The sequence below is a fragment of the Corythoichthys intestinalis genome, chromosome 14, assembly GCF_030265065.1.
Source record: "Corythoichthys intestinalis isolate RoL2023-P3 chromosome 14, ASM3026506v1, whole genome shotgun sequence".
Lineage (NCBI taxonomy): Eukaryota > Metazoa > Chordata > Actinopteri > Syngnathiformes > Syngnathidae > Corythoichthys > Corythoichthys intestinalis.
In genome coordinates this window covers 17,316,262-17,333,799 of record NC_080408.1, presented here as the reverse complement: position 1 = coordinate 17,333,799, position 17,538 = coordinate 17,316,262, and the positions used below count along the sequence as shown (strand labels likewise).

Genomic DNA, 17,538 nt, shown 5'->3' with positions numbered 1-17,538 from the left:
CCCGCTGATACACCGGCGCCCAGCCAGCGACCCGCGATGGAGCGCAGGGCGGATGCCCAGCCAGAGAAGAGAGGGGAAGGCGGATGCAGGAGAACGCCCAGGAACTGCCACGGGGCGATGCAAGATCGGAGACCCGACCCCCCAACCCACTCCTGCGGCCGGCAGCCGAGGCAGAGGGGAGGCCACACCCCGGGAGCCACGCCATATAGAAAAAGTGTGGGACCCACCTACCACCCTATTACTGTGGCTGCCAGGTTCCCAACTGGCCTGTAATTCTCAACATTGGTAAACCTCAACCATGAGAGACAGAATGTGGACCCCCCCGAAAATCACATTGTTTGATTTTTAAAGAATTTATTTCCGAATCATGGTGGAAAATAAGTATTTGGTCTATACCAAAAGTTCATCTCGATATTTTGTTATGTACCCTTTGTTGGCAATAACAGAGGCCAAACGTTTACTGTAACTATCCACAAGCTTTTCACACACTGTTGCTGGTATTTTGGGCCATTCCTCCATGCATATCTCCTCTAGAGCAGTGATGTTTGGGACTGTCGTTGGGCAACACAAACTTTCAACTCCCTCCTCACCCCGCGCCATCAAAATGATAACAAGAACGGGGAGCAAAAATCCCAGAACCACACGGGGGGACCTAGTGAATGACCTACAGAGAGCTGGGACCACAGTAACAAAGGCTACTATCAGTAACACAATGCGCCGCCAGGGACTCAAATCCTGCGCTGCCAGACGTGTCCCCCTGCTGAAGCCAGTACACGTCCAGGCCCGTCTGCGGTTCGCTAGAGAGCATTTGGATTATCCACAAGAGGACTGGGAGAATGTGTTATGGTCAGATGAAACCAAAATAGAACTTTTTGGTAGAAACACAGGTTCTCGTGTTTGGAGGAGAAAGAATACTGAATTGCATCCGAAGAACACCATACCCACTGTGAAGCATGGGGGTGGAAACATCATGCTTTGGGGCTGTTTTTCTGCAAAGGGACCAGGACGACTGATCTGTGTAAAGCACAGGTGTCAAAATGATTCCAGAAAGGGCCTAGTGCACAGGTGTCAAACCAATTCCAGAAAGGGCCAAGTGGGTGCTGGATTTTGTTCCAACCGATACCGCGCAGAGTTTAACCAATTAACTTCCTGCTGAAACAACCAGCACCTGACAAAGTTGAACTGATTACACATGTAAAAGATCTGATTGGTGAAAACGTGTCCTCTTCAGTGGTTAGAAAGTAAACCTGCACCCACTCTGCCCTTTCTGGAATCGGTTTGACACCTGTGGCCTAGTGGGTGCAGGTTTCCTTTCCAACCAATGAAGAGGACACCTTTTCACCAATTAGATCTTTTACATGTGTAATCAGTTAAACTTTGTCAGGTGCTGCTAGTTTCAGCAGGAAGTTAATTGGTTAAACTCTCTGCGCGTTATCGGTTGGAACAAAATCCAGCATTCACTAAGCCCTTTCTGGAATCGGTTTGACACCTGTGGTGTAAAGAAAAGAATAATTGGGGCCATGTATCGAGAAATTTTGAGTGAAATTCTCCTTCAATCAGCAAGGGCATTGAAGATGAGACGTGGCTGGGTCTTTCAGCAAGACAATGATCCCAAACACACAGCAAGGGCAACAAAGGAGTGGCTTCGTAAGAAGCATTTCAAGGTCCTGGAGTGGCCTAGCCAGTCTCCGGATCTCAACCCCATAGAAAATCTGCAGAGGGAGTTGAAAGTCCGTGTTGCCCAACGACAACCCCAAAACATCACTGCTCTAGAAGAGATCTGCATGGAGGAATGGGCCAAAATACCAGCAACAGTGTGTGAAAAGCTTGTGAAGAGTTACAGAAAACGATTGGCCTCCGTTATTGCCAACAAAGGGTACATAACAAAGTATTGGGATTAACTTTTGGTATTGACCAAATACGTATTTTCCACCATGATTTGCAAATAAATTCTTTAAAAATCAAACAAAGTGATTTTCTGTTTTTTTTCCCCGCATTCTGTCTCTCATGGTTGAGGTTTACCCATGTTGACAATTACAGGCCTCTCTAATATTTTCAAGTGGGAGAGCTTGCACAATTAGTGGTTGACTAAATACTTATTTGCCTCACTGTATGTGCTTGTCTGTCAATATTCATTCGAAATCATTGGAAATATTTATTTACTCATTTATTCATGTGCTAAAACCTTTGAAGTTAACAGACGAAAAGATTTGAGTAGTTGTCGACTAAAATTTGACAAAGATGAACACATTCTGAAATGACTAAAATATGACTACGACTAATAAGCATTTTGGTCCAAAAGACTAAGAAAAAAAGAGCTGCCAAAAACAACACTGCTTGTATGGCAGGCAAAATTTTGAAAAGTAGTGGAGTAAAAAGTGCATATATGTGCTGTAAAATGTAGCGGAGTAAAAAAATACCACTTCATATTAGTACACAAGTAAAGTGCAGATACATTCCACCACTGAAATGGGGAGGCTGCCAGTCCTAGTTCAAATGGATTGGACTCTCATTATATCATTATCGACAGCAGTCAATTAATAAATATTGAAGAGGTGGGGGTGATCATAAACAACATTTAAAGGGTATTAAAACACTAAGGGGCTGTGAGATATCAATAGAACCGTTATGTGGCAAGATAACAAATATTAATAAAGTTAACAAAAAAAAAAAAAATCACATTCATTAGCAATTATCGAAAATAGATCGAAAATTACGAACATTTCCGAAAGTATTCCGGAAACAGCCGAATGGGGCGGAGACGTCATAACAAGGAAACAATATGTCGAGGCAGGTGCCATCGTTGTTTATCGACGAGAGAGTTGTGTTCGTGTTTTATCAAAAAATCGCTAAAATGGTTCAAACCTGTCATGCTATGTGGTGTACAAATAGCCATTTGTCGCAATGTTGTACCCATGAGTTCCCGAACGGGAGAAAAAGAGCTGGACTACCCAGACAATGAGTAAAGTTCATCAGTGCTAAGAGGGCTGATTTTGCAGACCCAGCCTCCGGCACGTTTTTGTGTGGTGCGCATTTTACACCTGAAAGCTATACGAACTATGGACAAATGAAATCAGGTTTTGCTAAGAAATTGCTGCTGAAAGCAGATGCGGTGCCCACCCACACGCGCAGCCACCTACAGTGCTGCTCAAAAGTTTGTGAACCCCCTCAACATTTTGGAATTTTCTATTATTTCAACCTGATTTCCTAATCAATCAATTCAGTAGTTTTTTTTTTGTTTTTTCAACAGTTGTGTTGTCGAGACTAAATTAAAAAGAGTTTTCATCAACTGATGTAGGTGCAAAATTGAACTGTTTGGTCACAACCAAAACCGCCATGTCTGGCGAAAAGTCAACACTGCATACCACCAAAAGAACCTTCTCCCAACAGTGAAGCATGGAGGTGGGAATGTCAAGATCTGGGCTTGCTTTTCATCCTCAGGACCTGGACAACTCCACATAGTCCAGGGAATCATGAATTCTGAGGAATATTGTCAAATCCTAGAACATAACCTGACGCCATCTGTTTTGAAGTTAAAGCTTGGCAGAAGGTGGATCATGCAACATGATAATGATCCAAAGCATTCCAGCAATACAACCAAGGAATGGCTGAAAAAGAAGAAGATTCGTGTTCTGGACTGGCCCAGTCAAAGTCCTGACCTAAATCCCATTGAAATGCTGTGGCGGGACCTGAAGCGAGCAGTTCATGCCAGACGCCCATCAAACCTCTCTCAACTGACTGCGTTCTGCAAGGAAGAATGGGCAAAAATCCCCCAAAGTAGATGTGAGAGGCTGATTAGTCACTACAGAAACTGTTTGGTTGAGGTAATCTCTGCAAAAGGAGGCGCAATATCCTATTAACTGAAGGGGTTCACATACTTTTGCACACATGATATCTGAGTTTTTCTTAAATCAACCACTTTTGTTAAATAAAGAATGACAATATAACTATTTCTTTTGTTTCAGTCCATTATTTGGAATGTCAGTATTGTGGATTTGGGTATAACTTAACATTTAATAAGGTTATTTTAGTTTTTTTTACAAAAAATCTGACCATCGCTGTGGGGTTCACAAACTTTCGAGCAGCACTGTATATGTCCCGAGATCTCAAGAAAGAGGACGATGACTGGTGTTCGGCCATTCCTTACTACGCGGCAAAACGTCTGCGGCGAAACATCCTACACAATGCTCAGCGCGCTTGCGCAAGCATCCGTACGCACGCGCACACCAGTTAGAAGAGGCGAGTACTCACTATTTTTGTTTTTATTTAGTTTTTTAGAACCTTTTCATTGCCTCAAAGATACTTTTTGCATGTATTACCCTCTCATACTTTTAACCATTGTGTTTATTGTGTTAGCTTTGAAGCAGTTCACCACATTAGTCACGTAGCGTATTTAAACCGTCCTTACAGTGCCTTGCAAAAGTATTCGGCCCCCTTGAATCTTGCAAACTTTCGCCACATTTCAGGCTTCAAACATAAAGATATGAAATTTAATTTTTTTGTCAAGAATCAACAACAAGTGGGACACAATCGTGAAGTGGAACAACATTTATTGGATAAATTAAACTTTTTTAACAAATAAAAAACTGAAAAGTGGGGCGTGCAATATTATTCGGCCCCTTTACTTTCAGTGCAGCAAACTCACTCCAGAAGTTCAGAGAGGATCTCTGAATGATCCAATGTTGTCCTAAATGACCGATGATGATAAATAGAATCCACCTGTGTGTAATCAAGTCTCCGTATAAATGCACCTGCTCTGTGATAGTCTCAGGGTTCTGTTTAAAGTGCAGAGAGCATTATGAAAACCAAGGAACACACCAGGCAGGTCCGAGATACTGTTGTGGAGAAGTTTAAAGCCGGATTTGGATACAAAAAGATTTCCCAAGCTTTAAACATCTCAAGGAGCACTGTGCAAGACATCATATTGAAATGGAAGGAGCAACAGACCACTGCAAATCTACCAAGACCCGGCCGTCCTTCCAAACTGTCTTCTCAAACCAGGAGAAAACTGATCAGAGATGCAGCCAAGAGGCCCATGATCACTCTGGATGAACTGCAGAGATCTACAGCTGAGGTGGGAGAGTCTGTCCATAGGACAACAATCAGTCGTACACTGCACAAATCTGGCCTTTATGGAAGAGTGGCAAGAAGAAAGCCATTTCTCAAAGATATCCATAAAAAGTCTCGTTTAAAGTTTGCCACAAGCCACCTGGGAGACACACCAAACATGTGGAAGAAGGTGCTCTGGTCAGATGAAACCAAAATTGAACTTTTTGGCCACAATGCAAAACGATATGTTTGGCGTAAAAGCAACACAGCTCATCACCCTGAACACACCATCCCCACTGTCAAACATGGTGGTGGCAGCATCATGGTTTGGGCCTGCTTTTCTTCAGCAGGGACATGGAAGATGGTTAAAATTGACGGGAAGATGGATGCAGCCAAATACAGGAACATTCTGGAAGAAAACCTGTTGGTATCTGCACAAGACCTGAGACTGGGACGGAGATTTATCTTCCAACAGGACAATGATCCAAAACATAAAGCCAAATCTACAATGGAATGGTTAAAAAATAAACGTATCCAGGTGCTAGAATGGCCAAGTCAAAGTCCAGACCTGAATCCAATCGAGAATCTGTGGAAAGAGCTGAAGACTGCTGTTCACAAACACTCTCCATCCAACCTCACTGGGCTCGAGCTGTTTTGCAAGGAAGAATGGGCAAGAATGTCAGTCTCTCGATGTGCAAAACTGATAGAAACATACCCCAAGCGACTTGCAGCTGTAATTGGAGCAAAAGGTGGCGCTACAAAGTATTAACGCAAGGGGGCCGAATAATATTGCACGCCCCACTTTTCAGTTTTTTATTTGTTAAAAAAGTTTAAATTATCCAATAAATTTTGTTCCACTTCACAATTGTGTCCTACTTGTTGTTGATTCTTGACAAAAAATTAAAATTTTATATCTTTATGTTTGAAGCCTGAAATGTGGCGAAAGGTTGCAAGGTTCAAGGGGGCCGAATACTTTTGCAAGGCACTGTATTTAATATAACCACATTTAAGTATTTTCTTAAGGCATTTTTTTATTACCCTCTGCCTGGATGCATCTAAACCAGACATGTCCAAAGTCCGGCCTGGGGGCCAAATGCGGCCCGTGGTCAAATTTCATCCGGCCACCAGCCTCTGTCATAAAATCAATAACGTCTGGCCCGCACACAGACTTAATAAATTGGTCAGCAGTACGGCTACCAGCATATGAGGTAGCTTACACACTAAATGCTGCTCCTCATTTACCCACTAAAAGGCAGCAGCACTCTAAGCAACATTACCCCGTGTGACCCTTTACTTCCAATTTTCTAAAATGGCAATAGGCGGAAAACACTCAGGTGACTTGAAGTTCCGCTTTGAAACCCCCAATTTGACCAACTTTCGAAATAGTCCGATATGCATGTGTGAAACATCATTGAAAAGCTTAAAATTTCAATTTTCTGGGGGAAGAAAAATTTTGAACAGGAGGGCATTTAAAAAAAATAAAAATTTTAACAGCAAAACCCTATCTGGAGGTGAGAGCACGCGAGAGCAGAATTAAAGACGCCATGACTTTAATGAGATATTATCGCGTACTTACCTTGTTTCAATCCAAAACTCCATGTAGCATGTATCACTGAGTGTCAAGACACAGCTGTGAATGACCACAGCTGGATTTTGGGGGGATTTTATGGGTGAAACATGGTAATATAACAAGGGTCGCGATGCAGAAATCGCAGACATCAAGGAGTGGTCGAGACGTTCTTTTTCATATATTTACTCTTTTAAATAACCCCGTTTTTCAATTTTTCTTTGTTTGGATTGATTATTTATCATCTAACATATCGGAGAAAATGCGATAATAACAAAAAAAAAAAAAAAAAATACAATTAATCGATAATTTTGAGGTAAATATCCGTGACTTTTTTACAGACACCATTTTTTCCATTGTGATGTAATTTGTTTATAAGTTTGAAATATACGAGTGAATACTTTTTTAAGTCTTTTTTTTTTTTTTTTTTTAAACGAAATATTACACACCAATTAATGATTCTAAGCCAGGGTTCACTAAATCCGGACCTTGGTGCCCATTTTCCTGTCGTGTTTTCCACATCTCTCTCCCCTAACACACCTGAATCAAATGATTGTTATCAGCAACCTCTCCAGAAGCCTGATAATGATCCTGATTATTTTGATTCAGGTGTGTTGGAAGAGGGAGACATGGAAAACACGATAGGAAAAGTGGCACCAAGGTCCAGATTTAGTGAACCCTGTTCTAAGCTAAAAATGACAGACATTTTGAATAATAAATATTATTACTTATGTACGTTTTATGGATGGGTTGAAACAAAAGCGGTTGCACGACGTCTGTAAACGGGGGTTTTAGAGGGTAAAACGGGCAAATTAAAAAAAGTTTGGGGGTTTAATGTGCCATGAATCTGCTATGGCAGCATATAGACATATTGTTCTATCAAGCACAACAGTTCTTTTGGCCTAAAATATAGAAGTTTCTTTTAAAGAGGAGTGCAAGAGCTGAAACTGCTTTTTCAGTCTTGTCTGTGTTTTCCGCCAATAATCAACAAAAAAGAGAAAGTTGACTGTGTTGGCCGATGCTTCAAGGATAGGTGGAAATCGGACTATTTCTTCACTAAAATACGCAACAACTGTGTCTGCCTCATTTGCATAGAGACAGTCGCTGTTTCTAAAGAGTTCAATGTGAGGAGATATTACCAAACAAGACACGCTGACATGTACGACAAGATTACAGGGAAGATACACAGCGAGAAATTGAAGCAACTTTAAGCTAGTTTAATTTCACGGCAGCAGTATGTCGCAAGAGCCTGAGAGTCGAAAGAGAACGCCACAAAGGCTAGTTGTGAGATTGTTGAAATTGTTATAAAAAAAGTAAAATAAAAGAAAATGTGACACACAGAATGGCTGGCTAAAATATATTGTTCTATGTAGTGGACGTCAGCCGTGGTCGGCCCCCCACATTTTTACCACACCAAATCTGGCCCCCTTTGCAAAAGGTTTGGACACCCCTGATCTAAACTAAGCCAGTTTAAAGCGCAGGGTAGTACTTTAAGTGCCAAATTCGGCTAATGTAGGACGTTTCGCTCATGTAGCACATTTTGGCAGAACACCGGTTGTTTCCTTGTAGTGACGTCACGCACACAATATGCTAGATTTCCGGGATCTCGGGGGCGGGTCGTTTTAGCTTGACAATTGATCCAAACTTCTATCATTTTCTTGGTGTTGCGATGTGTGTAATTTCATGAAGTGGCATGATATGAATCCAAAGGCATGCGTTTATGGATAGATGATGGAATATTAACATTTCCCCAGGTGTTGTCATACCCTTTAAAGAACCATCACATTACAGTAATTGCATGACACGTCTCGGTGTCCAATGGCACCAGGCCGCTGCCGTACCTTCTCCACGGCGAAAGTTCGTATGACGTATTCGGAGAGGAGTTCAGTCTCGATGAGCGTCACCTTGATGTCTCTGTAGATCTCAGTGTCGTCCGGCCAGTATTTACAACACTTCACCTAGCAGAAGAAGAAAAAAAAAATAGACACTATAAATCACGTCTGATGAGCGCAGTAAAGCCGTACGGTGCACAAGTTGTAAAAAGGATAATTGGCACGACACGCCGCCGACTGATGTCTCGGCTCTTCGGGCACGTTGGAATGAGCCGGGCGGCCCCTTGTAAAACCCATCCAAGGGGTGGAGTGGGGGGGACTCTTTCTGCACGTTATTGCTTTTCATACATCGCCGCGTCGGCCGTGTGAAAATGAGTTGAATGCTACAGAACTCGGGCGATCGGGGAGAGAGAACATGAAAAAATGCATGAGGGGAAGGGAGGTGGCGGTCCAATAATGATGTGAAATAATAAACCCTGGGCTGTTAAGAACAGATTTCCCTACAGGAATCTAAAACACTCCAGTGGAAATATTACTGGTATTAGCCATAATAAGAGTGCAGAATTACCCGCCCTCCTCCTCTTCTTCAATTAAACTGTTGCTAGTAAGGGAGATGGAAGGATGACGAAGGAGCGCCTTCACGGGTCCTCTGAGGGGCCCGTGAACTGGTTAGCAGTGAAATGAGAATTTCAGCACATGCGCTGGCACACGAATCCACTAAAGTGGGGGTCGACTAATCCCACGACGACAGCCAGTTCCAGCCATTCGGAGGCCATTACATTATCAGATATAAGAGTGACCCGCTCTGCTGGCTCACAATTGGCCTCATTAACGGCAATAGACGCTGCCAGTTGTCACTGTTCAAATGGATTGGGCGTCCATTGCTGTCAAGAGCAGTGACCAAGTTAAGAATTAAGCCTGGATTATTTCAATTCGCTGTTTCCACTGTGCAAAGTGGCGGACAATTGAGAGGACTGCACTACCTTAATGACATATATTGTGTACAAATGTGATCAAATTGCAGACTCAATAGATCAGCAGTCTCAAACTGGAAGCCCGTGGGTCATATTTTGCGATCCCCTACTGGGCATCTATATTAAAGTTTTTGTGTGACCCGAGTGTCATTGGCTTGGGCTATTATTATATTTTTACAGTTATAGTTAGGGCTGCAGCTATTGATTATTTTAGTAGTCGATTAATCTATGAACTAGCTAGTTAGGATAAACAAGTAATCGGATTAGGAACATAAAAAAAAAGAATACCTGGGCTTAGCCTCAAATGGTATAAAAAAATAAATAAATAAAAAAAATAAAATAAAATAAAATAATAATAATAATGAGGATCTAATTGGCTAACTTGCATAGCAAAAGTCCGCAAGCTTAAATGCTATAAAATGCTAGTTATTTTTAATTTTATTTATTTTTTCACAATGCTCTTAACACATCATTCAAACACATATTCCCACAAAAAAAAAAAAAAAAAAACGGCTAAATACACCTATGAACTAAATCACGAAAGCATTAAAAACAAATTTATGTTAGTCTTAACAGGGAGCAGCTGAATTCAGCTATGTTGAATGAGTTATGTCATGTGTACTGATTCAGATTCAGAGATTTATTTGTCATTGACCACGGATCATACAGTGCGATTCAAAGCATTGGAAGACCACGTCGAGGCTCGGATCGAGAACTGGCTCCGTGGACTCACGATTCGGTCCGAGGAAGGATGGAGAAAAGTGGATGCTACCTTGTGCTAGGTGACGGAACTGTCGGGGCAGGTGACTGAACTGTCGAGGTAGACTGCAAATATTGGCAATGACTGAAGGAACCTGAGGTCTCGCCAACGCCACGAGGAGTTCGAATTTGGCTGAAGACCAACCGTATTTGGAGATATTAAAATTACTAATTGGACTTATTTAGATTATAATTTTCCTTTCTCTTTTACCGAACACCCTTACTCACCCCTCCTTTATCCTATAGAGAGCCGCGCAGATGGCCGTATCTCTTGCCCTTGATGTCTCCCCAAGGCCGGTTGCAGGGCCCTGCGACTCTTATTTTGTCTACAGACATGTAGAAATACTGAAACACTTGTGCATACACACACTCACACACAACCTCCCCCCCTCCAGTCCGCCATCACCTTTTTCTTACTATCACTGTTCATCTTCTTGGGATTGGTTTACTTGTACCTTTTTCAATATTAAACAACAAATGGTCTTAATACATATGTTGAGGCGTAAGCGACACAGAAGATGTTTGTGGAGGTGTTTGAATGTTTGAAAATGGTGGTGTTGTGCTGAACCAGAAACAACGTTCTGGGCTGACCAATCACAATGCTTTGACGTTTCGTCACCATGCGATGATGCGTAGTCAGGATTTTTTGGAGGCGCACATCAGGCTATGGTGTAGAGTCGTAAATACGGTCTGTGTTAACGGCGTTGGTCTGCTGTAACCGCAACGCAGAAGCATAAATCAACCTTAAGGCTACGTCTACACTAGGTGTGTGCCTAGTGTGTGACGTCATCGTCTGCGAGGGTCACCTTTGAACAGTCAGCTGTTAATTTTTTGGCGTTGTTCGATGTCTTCTCCGGACATATTGAAGCGTAAAATTTACAAGCTCTTTCAGTTGTAAAAAGAGGAGCAGGAAATCCGTGTCTGTACCCTTCACCTCCATTGTTTACGATGCTGTAATGCCACATAAAAAAAATAGCGATGGCGCACTCCATGATGTCACTTCCGTTGGCTCCGATTTTACATGAGTAGCTGGTGGCTACACTAAACTGGGTATCCAGCGTTTAAGAAATTATCAGGATCTCTAGCTCATGTACCGGTAATACAATATCCAGACAAGATAACATTAGTGTAGCTGACATGCAGTATAGGATAATAAATTGAATGATTAAGGCCATTATCGATTCTAGTGCATCCTAACTCCAGCGACCATCAGTTGAATTTGAGACCTATGTTGTAGATCATTTCCATTTGTTGTGCTTACTTCTGTAGTACAAATTGGCAGTTGCTAACCAGAGGTGGGTAGAGTAGCCCAAAATTTTACTCAAGAGTAGCGTTACTTCAAAATAATATTACCCAAGTAGAAGTAGTCATCTAAAAAAAGTACTCAAGTACAAGTAAAAAAGTATTTGGTGAAAAGAATACTCAAGTAATGAGTAACATTATAACTGTTACATTTTAGTTGAGTGTAGTGATTTTTTTAACAATGGCATTTTTTTTCCTCAGCACATAGTTATCTATATGAACTGTTGTTATAATGATACTGTGCAATAACCCATTACATAACCACACTAAGCCAAAGAAATACACACACACGAAAAAACATTGAATTCCAGCAAGAGAAAAAAAAAACGACATAAATGAAGCATTATTCGTCCAAAGAGCATGATTGCCCTCTAGTGGAGAAAATAGTTCCTAGTTTGAATAGGGATTAGTTTCTTGCCTTCATAGTTACTATTATGAAATTAAATGGATCACATCTCCTGTTTTCCGTGGTCGATCGGTGCCAAATAAAAACTGGGGGAGAGGTTAAAATTCGCGTTTTCGAGTCATGTTGAGGGCAGCGCTTTGTGTCAAATACTTCATTTTTTACAGTGCTCTAAAGACGCCATGTGATTGAGCAGGCTGGCATGCTCATAGAACGGCAAGCTTGCATCTGATTGGTATAATGGAGTCATGTGATTATTGTTGCGACGTCTCTTTGGTGAAATTGGTAGAGCTATTCTTGGCATCCCTGGCAAAAAAAAAAAAAAAAAAAAATCTAACATGTAGAATAAAGAGAAAAAATTTGATGACTCTTGCGTAGCCTAAAGTAGCAGAGTAAGAGTAGCGTTTTGTTCTTCAAAAATTTACTTGAGTAAAAAGTATGGCTTAGTAAAGCTACTCTTAGGAGTGCATTTTTCTCAAAAAGTTACTCAAGTAAATGTAACGGAGTACATGTAGTGCGTTACTACCCACCTGTTGCCAATTTACAGGAAATAATTGTGAAATAATGCAACTGCATTTTTGCTAAATGTGTTGATTTCTATAGTGCTAGGTGGTTACTTTTATAAGTAGTCGAAAGAAATTATTGCTTATCAATAGTTGTGTGTGTGTGTGGGTGTTTCCGAGTCTGGATATATCCATTTCGAGTATGCAATGACGGGATTAGTTCTAGATTAGATTTCAAGTCACCAAGTTTATTTCTATTGTGGAAGGGAGTAGTTAACATGCTACCAAGATTTTCCCAAGATTTATCTACAGATAGTCATTTTTAATATTCATTTCTATTATGCAGGATAGCGGCTATCAGAAGCAACTATTGAGAGGACTGATGTAAAGTGTTGCTGTGCATGTTTTTCCATTTGCCTTCATTTCTATTGTGCAACGTGGTTGTTATGGTGGGTGAACTGGTGTGAATATCTGCAATGTTACAGTAATTAAGCGAGTGTGCTGCAACATTTCTATATTTCAATCAATTCACGTGATAGGTAATTTCTAGTTGCCGTGTTCACTCTCAAATGCGCAAGATGTGACACTAGGAATCAAAACGAATTTGCCATAATCTTCCCTTAAAAATCGGAGTACATCAAAGAACAGTACGTGCCACCTCCTTGTGCCATCGAGTACGTGTGGGGCAGGATTTCGCCAAATTCATCAGCCCAGCGCACCGAGCAGATGGCCTGCTGTGCCACGCTTGGGTGACTTTACGATGATACTGCGGTGGCAGCCACCATTGGCCAGGGATCATATAGCAGACGCTTGTGAGACTCCCGCAGGAGCGCAGAGGATGCCGCCGCTAAGCAGGTGAGCAGAAGGTGAGGGGCGGGGCTCGGCGGGCGCGGAAGCTGCCTAATGAGGTACCAGGAGAGCAGCGGCTAGGCGGGCGCTGTGAATCGTTGAGGGGCGCAGCTACACCGCAAAATCAGCAGAATGTGAAAAGGGGTGCTTGTTTCTCAGCACCTTTCAGCCACCGGGGCGTTTAAATGAACAACGGCGTGCTGCTTTTGAATGCTGCTCAGCAGGCCAATTGCTAAACATGACGGCTGCGGCAGATAATAAGTTGAATAACATATACGGATTAGAGACTGTTCTCTAGGCCTTCATTTTTGCCCAGTCACAATCACACGAGGAGAACGGGTTGGAATTGCAGCATGGGTGCTACTTACCCTGCCGACTTCCACCAGGTTGGTCACCATGACAATGGCTGCCGTGTTTTCCTGCCACACCATGCGCCAGAAGTCCAACACTGTTTCCTGCATGGGGCCTGCAGATGGAGCAAAAAAACAATGTTTTCGTTACAAACCTTGGCAATAATTTGCATATTTATCCACCATATGTGGCTGTTTATGCATATATAAAGCAGCCAGCAACAGTACACAAATTTTGACAGTTTTGCAAATGGTTCATCACTATCAAAATGGAGGAAACGTTGTTTTGTTTTTTTTCTCCAAAAGGGTAGAGTATCCAATAATAACTTTTTAAGGGATATTGTCGAAATCCCAAATTCCAATACCGATATCTAACAGATACCGGTATATGCAGTCGTGGACTTAACATATGATGGCTAATTGTATTGTGATCCCCCACTGGATGCTTCAGTTTTTTTTTTTTTTTAATTAAATGCAAGCGCATAGTCCCAACAAGCATACAATATGGTTGTTAAAAAATATCGATTTGGAGATGCATCATAATTTTACATCACACAATTCTCACATCGATTCAAAATTAGGGCTGTCAAACGATTAAAATTTTTAATCGAGTTAATCACAGCTTAAAAATTAATTAATCGTAATTAATCACAATTCAAACCATCTATAAAATATGCCATATTTTTCTGTAAATTATTGTTGGAAGGGAAAGATAAGACAAGACGTATATATACATTCAACATACTGTACATAAGTACTGTATTTGTTTATTATAACAATACATCAACAAGATGGCATTAACATTATTATTCTGTTCAAGCGATCCATGGATAGAAAGACTTGTAGTTCTTAAAAGATAAATATTAGTACAAGTTATAGAAATTTTATATTAAAACCCCTCTTAATGTTTTCGTTTTAATAAAATTTGTAAAATTTTCAATAAAAAAATAAACTAGTAGCTCGCCATTGTTGATGTCAAATGTCAATAATTACACAATGCTCATGGTGCTTAAACCCATAAAATCAGTCGCACCCAAGTGCCAGCAGAGGGCGACAAAACACCAAAAAACACAAGTAACAAGTGGACATGACACTGTGCTGTCATTTTAATCTGTTTGAGCGGGACATGTGCGTTAATTGCGTCAATATTTTAACGTGATTAATTTAAAAAATTAATTACCGCCCGTGAACGCGATAATTTTGACAGCCCTATTCAAAATACATCTTTATAAACCCTGACACGTTTGTTTTTGGTGGAAATAAACAAAACAGTAGCTGCACTTCTCCTCCGGTCCACAAGTTGCCAGTGGGCGGCTGCCTTGTATTGCCCTCTGCTGAAGTAACGACATCATCTTGCGAGAGTTACCATGGGTGGTTTCTTTACAGTACAGTCTTGCAGGATTTGGCGCCACGGAGCAAAAGTTCCTACATGGCGTCGACGGAGATACGTGATGCCCCAAAGCACCTTTATAAGTCTGAAATTTGGGCACATTTTACTGCAAAATGGAGTGTGACAAAAGCCACACCATATGCAAGCTGTGCAATGCAAAAGAAATACTGCGGAAACACCAAGTTATTTTTGGTCTTTTGGCCCTGTGGTGGTTGCTAATTTTTCACTATCCACTTTCTCACCATTCACTTATCAAGACAAAACAACAGAAACACAGGCAGACAATAAATGGACATGACAGCACTGCCTATTGGCTACCCGATAATATCTGACAATTCTACTAAAGGGTTACTTCCTCAAATGGCATAGTGACTTATTTGTTCTTTGCGACAAAAATGTTTCCATTAAAGACATTTTTAAAATTGACATTCCATTTTATATTTCTCCACCAGATAGCAGTACTTTTTCAGCCAATCTAAGCACGAAGCACGGTTTTTTACAATTGTTTTTTAATGATAGATCTCCGTTGTGGCAAAATTTCTGCTTAGGTAAGAACGTTTTTCACGGCGTCAGTTGTCAATTAATGGCAAACCTCGCTACTTAGACTTATTCAGGTTAATTAGAATGATTAATATTAGTGTAATCAAGTACGAATGTTTGAAATTATTCTCAAATAATTAGCGTATGCAAATCAAGTCTACATGGAAGTCCCCAACCAATGTCAATTACCAGGAGAAATTAGTCAAACTATGTAGCCGAGCTAAATCAAAGATCATTATCAAAATGATCTCATTGTATTAGATGTTGACTGCGTGCCTATAATTACATTTGAAAACCAGGTCAAAAACAAACACTGGTACAATTTAAATACAAACCGTACTTCGTGATTTAGTGTCATCAGATTTAATTCGTTCACCAGACGGTAGTGCACAGTTACCTCACTAACCAAATAATAAAAGTGATGGTTCTTTTACATTTTCTCTTGCCAGTTCTTAACTGCATTTGACGTCCTTTACTTGGCATTTAATGGCTTTATTGTTTATTTGTACATGATTGTTACACTCTAATCTGTTGCTTTTGTGTGATTTTTCTGTCTCCCACCAGCTTGTGCTTTAGAAAAACAAATTGCAACATTTTTTACTTTAAAAAGACAAGCAAGAGGTGGCCTTGCGTTTTGTTCTCTCTCGCCTTTTTTTAAATAGACAAATGTAAAACAAATAGTCCGTGCTTGTCTTGTTGCATTTTTTGGAATATAACAAAGGAATATCTTGGGAGAATCTGCATCGTCCCACCCGACCACCTCCCACACTTTCCATCCTCCAGGGAGGGAGGAGAAAGGATAAGTTTGGGCGATGGAGAAGTGGGACAGCTGGTGTGTAGGTAGCTCATGAGCACTTGGCATTATTAAGATTATGGTAACAAAACATAACTCTGAGAGGGTCTGGTGCCAAGCTGCATCCTGGAGGAATTTATTGTTCCATATGCGTGCGGAGACAAGAAGAGGAAGGCTCTTTGACACCAACAATTCGTGTGCGAAGTTATTTGAACGTTACCAGATCAGAATTGTTTTTGGCAGCCCTTTTAATTTTTGTCTGATTCTTATTCATATTTTAGTAATTTCAAAATGTGCTCGTCTTCATCTAGTTTTAGTTGACAACTACTCAAAATATTTTCGTCTGTAAACTTGAACAAGGGTTTTAGCCCATGAATAAATAAATGAATATATATTTCCAATAATTTTGAAAGGACATTAGCAGACGAGCACAGAATTGTAGGGTCTACAAGGACATCACCATCTTTGTGATGATAATATACTCAGCAGTAAAACAGGTATTTTCAATCAAATAAACTGACCTGGATGCCAAAAACTATGTAAAACTATGTAAAAAGTTTTCAAGACGACTCTCATGATGCTAAATATTAATGTGAATGCTATGCTAACGCTACAAGTTACATTTAGTGTGTGATGATCAATCAGCACAGACTTTTAAAATTAGAGCGACATGGCATATCTAGCCAAGATAAGAAAACAAAAATTACCAAGCAGCACCTGAAATATGGTCCACAAAAGAAAAGTCTGGAGCCACGAAATGTACGTAATTTTTTTTTTCTCGAGCGTTTAAGACAGGGGTGGGAAAACTCGTCCAGATGGGGCCGCAGTGGGTGCGGGTTTTTGTTCAAACCTATCATGAGGACTAGGGTTGTTCCAATCATGTGTTTTTTTTGCTCCCGATCTGGTCCCGATCGTTTTAGTTTGAGTATCTGCCGATCCCGATCCAATTGTTTTTTTTTTGCTCCCGATTCAATTCCAATCATTCCTGATAATTTTTCCCGATCATATACATTTTTGCAATGCATTAAAAATGAATAAAACTCGGACGAATATATACACTCAACATACAGTACATAAGTACTGTATTTGTTTATTATGACAATAAATCCTCAAGATGGCATTTACATTATTAACATTCTTTCTGTGAGAGGGATCCACAGATAGAAAGACCTCTGACTTTGTATATTGTGACTAAATATTGCCATCTAGTATATTTGTTGAGCTTTC

General features: G+C 40.7%; 1 protein-coding gene across 8 annotated transcripts in view; it reads right to left on the bottom strand.

The window, feature by feature from the left end:
- LOC130929769 (receptor-type tyrosine-protein phosphatase mu-like) overlaps positions 1-17,538 on the bottom strand; it is a 468,571-nt gene that overhangs the window by 37,197 nt on the left and 413,836 nt on the right. For all 8 annotated transcript variants that reach the window (XM_057857249.1, XM_057857247.1, XM_057857248.1 and 5 more), the window contains 2 exons: positions 13,607-13,704; positions 8,458-8,574 (listed from right to left, as the gene is read on the bottom strand). In XM_057857249.1, coding sequence (XP_057713232.1) covers positions 8,458-8,574; positions 13,607-13,704 — 215 coding nt within the window. The remainder of the gene's footprint in view (positions 1-8,457; positions 8,575-13,606; positions 13,705-17,538) is intronic.